Source organism: Ctenocephalides felis, unplaced genomic scaffold, assembly GCF_003426905.1.
Source record: "Ctenocephalides felis isolate EL2017-DRISC unplaced genomic scaffold, ASM342690v1 CF-g0.4_SCAFFOLD_01492, whole genome shotgun sequence".
NCBI lineage: Eukaryota > Metazoa > Arthropoda > Insecta > Siphonaptera > Pulicidae > Ctenocephalides > Ctenocephalides felis.
In genome coordinates, this window is record NW_020537646.1 from 40725443 (window position 1) to 40734194 (window position 8752).

The 8752-nt window shown below is 26.4% G+C and overlaps 1 protein-coding gene and 1 pseudogene across 1 annotated transcript; one reads left to right on the top strand and one right to left on the bottom strand.

The window, feature by feature from the left end:
* Positions 1–1164: 1164 nt before the first annotated feature.
* Positions 1165–6142, bottom strand: LOC113370126 (beta-catenin-like protein 1). Its single transcript, XM_026610796.1, has 12 exons — positions 6092–6142; positions 5441–5647; positions 5230–5376; positions 4370–4559; positions 4109–4210; positions 3794–4017; positions 3549–3697; positions 2378–2556; positions 2210–2307; positions 2059–2136; positions 1792–1984; positions 1165–1253 (listed from the first exon to the last, which is right to left on the bottom strand). The coding sequence occupies exons 1-12, from the start codon at positions 6119–6121 to the stop codon at positions 1165–1167; spliced, it is 1686 nt and encodes a 561-aa protein (XP_026466581.1). The 5' UTR covers positions 6122–6142.
* Positions 6143–6512: 370 nt separating this feature from the next.
* LOC113370104 lies at positions 6513–8345 on the top strand (annotated as a pseudogene).
* Positions 8346–8752: the final 407 nt, after the last annotated feature.

Genomic DNA, 8752 nt, shown 5'->3' on the forward strand with positions numbered 1-8752 from the left:
AGAATATGATAATTGAAAATATTTTGGTTCGTAAAGATGATCTAATACCATTAAAGGATATATGGTTAAGTATTTGAGGACAGTCTATAGCATTATTACAAACTTTATATAGGAACAAAATACTATCGATAAAACGACATGTGGCATGAGATATACTGAATTCATTAAGCAACTTGCTGTGGTCGAAGCCACAATATTATCATTTCAGTAGGATATATCCTACAGAAATGATAATATTGTGGCTTCGATTGTATATGTTCTAAGTTTGACATTATTTACATTCTAAAAACGTTAAAGGATATATAATTAGGTATTTGAGGGCAGTCTTTAGAATTATTACAAAGTTTATATAGGAACAAAATACTATCGATAAAACGACATGTGGCAAGAGATGATATGCTGAATTCATTAAGCAACGTGTTGTGGTCGAGGCGAAGGATGTATCCTACAGAAATGATGATATTTTGGCTTAGAACATATATATTCTAAGTTTGACCTTATTTACATTTATTCAATTCTAGCAGGGCTGTATTTTGCATAATCTCATTTAATTTCCATTTGCATTTTTGTAAATTGCTCTCTAAAATTACTATTCAATATAGAGCAATTTACAAACACATTTTAGAGAGCAATTTACAAAAATGCAAATGCAAATTTTAACTTTTGCAAAACGTTTTAAAATATAATTTGTATAATTTATATTAAATCTTCGATGTACCAATATTGAATAGATTAACTAAAAATTTATATTACCAAATAAAAACAATTTTACTCTAGAGTCAGTTTCCAGAACTATGCTTATGCAAATTTTAATCACACCACATATATTGCTGCGACAATTTTTTTGTACTAGTTAAGTGTTTACAATTTATTTATTCTTTTCATAAGAAGTATCAATTTCAATATTTATATATCACTTGAGCTTAGCAGTTGGGCTTTTTACAAGGCTCAGAAGCTTTCCTACCTCGGGGTAGCCTGATGTTTGCTCTTCAGCCTTGTTTATAAAATATTTTATTATTATATATACTGTTAATTGATTTTCTTTAACTATTATTTTAAGAAGAATGTTGAAACAGTATTTTTGAATATTAAATGAAAATAATGGTATGTTATGGTAAAAATACATTTATTCTTCTGTCTAATACCATACCATACAAAATTCTGTTAAAACTTATCAACAAGTTGTAAGATATGTTGTTGCTCCTGTTCTCGCCATTCACTACTTCCAGCATCTCCTAAGTTACCAGCATATTCTAAAACAAATTTAATTGAAAGATCTATGTATCTTCAGAATAGATTGTATAGAAGAATTTGGTATAATATATATAGGTATTGTTCATTGTATAATTATAAGGGCCTTCAAATAGATGAAAAACACATACAGATAAAAAATGTCATATAAATATAAATCAGCAAAAAAGCATATAACATTTTTTACAACATCTTTATTATACCATGCATTTATACATAAAATTCTATGCAATCAGTGGATATTTACTTTTTACAACAAAATAAAACAATCACATAACAATGATGATGCCAAAAAGGTAAGCGATTATAAATTGCAACTTAGCACATTTCATCTATAGTCACTATTTTATAAAAAAAAGTATTAAAAAATGTAGAGAAATGCAACTGTTCCAGGTCACTATTAAGTATTATTTGATTACTTATTGAAACATGGGATAATAAAAATGTTTTAAAAATCATCAAATCACACTTTTACTGGATACCCTTCAAGAATTCAATATATATATATATATATATATATATATATTTGTAGTTGTTTACCTCTCATAACATGTCGAATGGTTTTAACTGAAGCACCTCGCTGGCTTAAAATTTGCATTACTCGTGCTTTAATTGAAGAAGCGCCTGAAGAACATACCTCTAAAATTATATAATCAACTAACTGTAAAGTAAATAATCCACCCGACAACCTCTGCATATATATTGCATCATCATCCTCATCTGTTGCAGCTGTCTGAAATTGTAATTAAAATGTAAATTGAATTGTGTAAAATGAATAATTATTCTAAAATATTTCATAATGATTACCTTTTTTTGTTCAATCGTTGCATCAATTTCTTCAACTTTATCGAGATATTTAAAATGTAACTCCAGTAATCTGTCTACCTGTTAAAGATGTGTTATAATATAAGTTTCTAAAAAAAAAAAAATTTTATTAATAACTTTAAAGTATTCCTACTTTTTCATGATCATTTTCTGTGAATTTAGAAAGTAATCTTTGTCTCTGTGATCCTCTGCAATTCCTCAACATACTGGATATAATTGATACAACATGCTCTAGAAAAATAAACTTAATTTAATTTTGAAAAACTCAATATATTATTTTTTAAATTGAACAGTAATTAACCTTCATGCTCATTAGCTGTGAGTAATCGCTTCTTTTGCTTGGGAGTTTTCATGAATAATGGAAATATAGATCTGAGCCCCAAAATATCAACGAATTTTGAACAATTGTCTTTTCCATCAATGCCGGACATAGCATGATCTAGTACTTTCAAGGAACCACTTCTAGATAATTTTTTCTCCCTGAAATTAATTCATAAATAAATTCTATTTTTAGATAATATGAAAATGATTTTTATGAATCAGTTAATGATAAAAAGGAAAATACTTTTAAAGGAATCTATTAGTATTTGATATCAATGATGAAATAATTGATATTGAATATTAAACAACAATTATTCGTCAACACAATATATAAATGGCATTTAAACTTTTCACTTGTCTTGCAGTTACTTACATTTCCATTATAATTATGTAAGTATTTTGTTAAAAGAAACAATACAACATCTATCTGTGCTTTTAATTGTTGTTAAAAGTTGGTGTAATTCGCTTTTGTCAATAATCACGTAACTAATATTGACAAACAATAAAAAAAACAGTAAGAAAATGATAGAGTTGTTCAGCACATTTAATTAATTAATAATTGAAATTTATAAAATAATAATCATAATAAGTTAAAAGTAAACAAAATTTTCGAAATTTATCACATTTTTATCCAAATCATATGAGTTGAATACTCACTATCAATCAATCAATCAAAAGCAATGTATTTTGACTTAAATCAGTGTGCACAACTCTGAACAACAAGTAAAAAATATATATAGCACTATGTATTAAGTATTGTGTCAATTAAAAAAGAAAAATTAAACTGTAATATTATTTATATTAATATTTAACAGAAATTAAAAAGTCCCCTAATCCAACAAGTAAAAATATATATAGCACTATGTATTTTGACTATGTATTGTGTCAATTAAAAAAGAAAAATTAAACTGTAATATTATTTATATTAATATTTAACAGAAATTAAAAAGTCCCCTAATCCAACAAGTAAAAAATATATATAGCACTATGTATTAAGTATTGTGTCAATTAAAAAAGAAAAATTAAACTGTAATATTATTTATATTAATATTTAACAGAAATTAAAAAGTCCCCTAATCCAACAAGTAATAAAAAACATTTTCTTCTACAGACTGCTTGACTAATTCTTTTTTATGTGGCAATAAATGTACCTTAGCATCAAGTTCATTAGTTGTAAACCTTCACCCTTCAAAAATTTATCTCTATTCGATGTTTGCATCAAAGAACTACATAAGCAATTAAATAAATTTTCCATTAATTCTTGTTCTTCTGCAGAAGCTGGATCATGTTTTTTATACACCTGTATTAATGAAAATTTAAATATGAAAAAAATATAATATATCTATATAATAATACAGTTTAATATATATTATCAAACACTATATTAAAAACTCACTGCAAGCTGTTGCAATAATGTATCAATTCCATCCAAATCTCCTAATAATTGTCTGTTTTCTGGAGAATCTTGTATTAAAATACTAAGTATTTCGCTGCAATATAATTTATTGGCATCAAAAGGTGCCTTTAATTTTAAACGCTTCAATAACCATGCCAGCAAACCCTGTTTAGACACATCATCACAAATTTCTGGCAGATATTCAGTCAGATTTTCAAAAATGGCTATAATATTTATCAATATTATAAAATAAATTATTAGTATTATATAACCTGCATTATTATTTATTATCATGCTTATTATATATTATTATACCTAGCGTATTGTGCACACCTTCAGCTTCTTCTTTTACCTTTTCATCCAATCGTTCCAAGTTTTGAACAAGCAATGCTGTAGCTTGTTGTTCAGTTAATGCTCCTAGAATAACAAATTAAATTTTGACACAAATAAAATTATAACTAAATATAACCAGTAAATATACAATAAATATTACTTGAATGTAACATATATATATTAAATATAATTACTTAAATGAACTTCTAAAAGTTTACAAAATCTATATTTGTAATAATATACCTATTAATTCATCGGCGCCTTCTCTACTTTCATGAAGTACATCAACATCAGTTATTTCCTGCAAAAGATCAACTACAGCAACTGCTATATCTGTATTTTGATGAGATAATAATTCTAGTAATGAATTCACAGCATTTAATGAAACCAATATTGGATATAAATCTGGAGTGGTGGCAACAGCATGCAGTTCCTGTAATACATAAACAGTAGTTAGATAAATATCTCTATCAGTATAGGGAATTTATAAATATTGATGAAGCAGTATTACATCAGATCACAAATCTACAAATACTAAATACTATAGACTATAATGAAAATATTAAGCCTTAATTATTAGAAAGACTTTTGGGCTTTTGGGCTTTTCTTTTTTATAATTTTCAATATGAGCACAATGTCGTTAGAAATTATATTTGAATATAGGTCAACAAGCAATATAAGCAAAATTTCATTCTATTCAAATCCAATAAAGAGATATTATTTATGTACCTTCTCTCGCTCTGGAAATGAAGCACTTAATTTCTTAAAAATCCATCGACTTACTGGTAATAGAAAATGAGTAGAAAATAAGCATGCTCATAAAGGGTTGAAGCAGATTTTCTTTCAATTATTTAAAAAGAAAAAAAAAACACAGATGTTGATTTTATATTTTATCTTAAGTTCTTATTATAGTATTTATATTAAATTCATAATATATGATCGTTTTTGTAGTAAAATAAAATATAAAAAAGTTATTGCAAATATATAATTGATGAGGCTATCATTTTGAATATTACATTTAAATTCAGTAATTCAGATTAATATTTTTACAAATTCTCAAGTGCTGAAGATAAATTAATAATCATCAATTCAATGCTAAATACCTGAATTGTTTGATGAAGTTCAACTTCACTTTCCATAAACTTATCTGGAGCCTCGGGAAATTTAATTCGTAACTCTTGATTTTTAAGCACTCTTTTCTCTAGCATAAGAATTAAACGTTTTAAACCTGCTTCATCTAATACATCGCCCTGTAAAAACAAAACTAAGAATAAATTGCAAAATTAAAATATGTGTTCACAGAATTTGTAATACTTCTGGTTCTTCATTTTCAACATATTTGAGAATATCTATTTTGTCATTTTCATTGACACTGGATTCTTCGGCAAACGGTGCTGAGGATCGAATTATCTGTTCAGCTTTTTTTTTAGCCATATGACGCATTTTTGAAGTTTGCCTTACTTCAACCTCATCCTTCTCACTTTCTTCTTCTTCTAATGGACGTTTTGGTGCTTGTGGGGGCTACAGAACAGAGTATATCAAATGAGAATTGAATACTATTGAGAAACATGTTATATTGATTTGAAAACATTCCCATGAAATTCTTTGAATGGATAAAAATAAAATGATAGTATATTAATTAATGTAAAGTCACAATTTTAAAATAACTCAATTACTAACATGGCTCAGAGTATGTGCTTAGCAATAGTTTACAGTATTTTATTCAGAATGAAAAATGAAAAAATACGTTATAATATCATATGTCATACAATAGCAATAATAATTATTACTTTTGTAACTAAATTTGTGTGCATTTTTCTTTGAAATGAAATAAAATATAATTAACTATAATAAATATTATTTAGTTTAATTCTGATTATTGTCATTACTTCATTGTTTAAAAACTTGTAGGTTGTAAAATACTTTTGGAAACTCATATTAATTAAGATAATTTCACATAAATACCTTATATGCTAATAATTCATCGACTTCCATTTTATCTAATTTATCAAATAGAGTTAATTATAAATATATCTTATAAAATATTAGGATAGGATTAGAATTATTGTATTGAGCTTTCTTCTTCTATATTGTTTTGTTGACAAGTTATTGAAACCACATGTGAACAACTTCACAAGCGAACGAAAGACATGAAAATTAAATGTCAAAATCAGTTTAATTGAAATCATTTTTTACTATTTTTTTCAATAAATACGTTCAATATTATTCATGGTGCAAGATTCGTATATATATAATTATCAACTATTAATAACTTTTTCTAGCTGTTCTAATTCAACCTTTAGACAAAATGAAGAAAAAGTATAACTTATGATTAAAAATATTAAAATGTATTGCAAAATATTTATGATTACTATTGTTATTATCCTGGCAGGTTCTTTTGATGGGCAAAAGCGGATCTGGGAAAACTAGCATGAGATCAATAATATTTGCCAACTATATTGCTAGAGACACAAGGAGGCTGGGAGCAACAAGTTATGTCGTAGTATTATAGAGTTTCTTCACGTCTGTTTATATTTATTATTGTTTTATTGAAATTAAACTTTGTCATTTTACTTGATAAGTAAATTATTTGTGATACAACTCTTTACAACAATCTTAACTGAAAAAAATTGAGTATATAAAATATTCCATTTTAAAGGTCATTACTAAGTGCAAAGATTTCAGTAGAAATTATATTAGGCTATTAAAAACACTTCAAATTATTATACTCAATTGTTATAATAATTTTTTTTAAAAAACATGTTTGTGATGAATGACCTCTATTGCATTTGCAAATTAAACTTAGTCTCCGGTTTCATATTTTTAATTAATGCCAGATTTATAAAATGCATTATGTATGAATAGTATTTATATGGTTAATTTAATATGATGCAGAACTTTGAAAAAACACTGCTTTTTTGTTTAATTATATCTTAACTCTTACAAAGCTGATTATTCCTAATCTTAAATATATTACAGTTGATGTTGAGCATTCCCATGTTCGATTCTTGGGTAATCTTGTTTTAAATTTATGGGATTGTGGTGGACAAGAGGCCTTCATGGAGAATTATTTTGCATCACAGCGAGATAATATTTTCAGAAATGTTGAAGTTTTAATATATGTATTTGACGTTGAAAGCAGAGAATTAGATAAAGACATGCATTATTATCAATCTTGCCTGGAAGCCATATTGCAGGTTTTATTTTATACTTCTTCCACATACAATGATTTTATACTTCTTCTACATAAATTGATTTTTTTTTAGAACTCACCAGAAGCAAGAATTTTCTGCCTCGTGCACAAAATGGACTTGGTTGCTGAGGAGCAACGTGATATGATATTCAGAGAACGAGAAGAAGATTTAAAGCGATTAAGTAAACCTCTTGAATGTACTGCATTTAGAACTAGTATTTGGGATGAAACTTTATACAGGTATATTTAATTAAATTCTGTATACATATGTATATATATATAATTTTTGTTTTTACCTTTTAGGGCTTGGTCAAGTATTGTTTATATGCTAATACCTAATGTAAAAGCGTTAGAAAATTCCTTGGCACAATTTGCAAGTATTGTTGACGCTGATGAAGTGCTTTTATTTGAAAGGGCAACATTTCTTGTAATTTCACATTGCCAAAGAAAGCCTCACAGAGATGGTCACAGATTTGAAAAGGTATCATTACATATAATGTGAGGTCTCTTAGAAGCATTAGAAATTTTTACACTCAATAAGTATTTCTCTCCAGTTTGTTTTTTAGATTTTGTAATTAACATAGAAAAATTTAAATCTTGCAATAATTATTTAGACTATATTTACAATATCTTCAACAAAAATTAAGGATATATAATTGAACATATATTAAATCACTATTAATTCAATTAATTCTCTATTTTATATAAGAATGTTTCTTTCTAGGTATCTAACATAATTAAGCAATTTAAATTGTCCTGTTCCAAACTGGCTGCACAATTTCAATCAATGGAGGTACACTTAATATATTCTTGCTTTGTTATTACATTATTAATGTTTAATTATTTATAGGTGCGCAACAGTGCATTTGCTGCATATATAGATATTTTACTAGCAATACCTATGTCATGGTGTGTATGTCCGATCCTGCTATTCCCTCTGAAGCAACACTGATCAACATCCGCAATGCAAGAAAGCATTTTGAAAAACTTGAAAAAGTCTCATCCACAACTGTTTCTCACCGTTAGATTTATATTATATTGAGTGAATAACTCTTTTTTATTATATTATTTATTTTGCATATAACATGACAATAAATTATATATTATGTTATATAGTCAATATATGTGCAATGTTCTTTTAAATCACTTGCAAAATTTTTATACAAAAAGTTACAAAATACTAATTTTACAATAAACATTAAAAATTACAAATATAATGCAGACTTAAAATGACAGGCCATTGATTTTGAACACAATTGTTAATATAAATTAAAGTTAATCCTATCAACTTATATAATACAGTCGAACCTTAGAAGTAGTAATTAATCTATTGGCATCATAAAATTTAGTTTCTATCACAACATTGCCATTCAGTACACTTGCCGGCATCATTTGGGATTCAGGAGCTGCTTCTATCATGGACTGCCAAGTGT

Bases quoted from the DNA above. Each gene is read 5' to 3' on its own strand.
- LOC113370126 (XM_026610796.1), bottom strand. From the start codon at position 6,121: ATGGAAGTCGATGAATTATTAGCATATAAG. The intron at 4,211-4,369 runs GTATATTATTAC...TTGTTATTCTAG, and splicing joins AGGCGCCGATGAATTAATAG to GAGCATTAACTGAACAACAA. The intron at 1,985-2,058 runs GTAATCATTATG...TTACAATTTCAG, and splicing joins CAACGATTGAACAAAAAAAG to ACAGCTGCAACAGATGAGGA.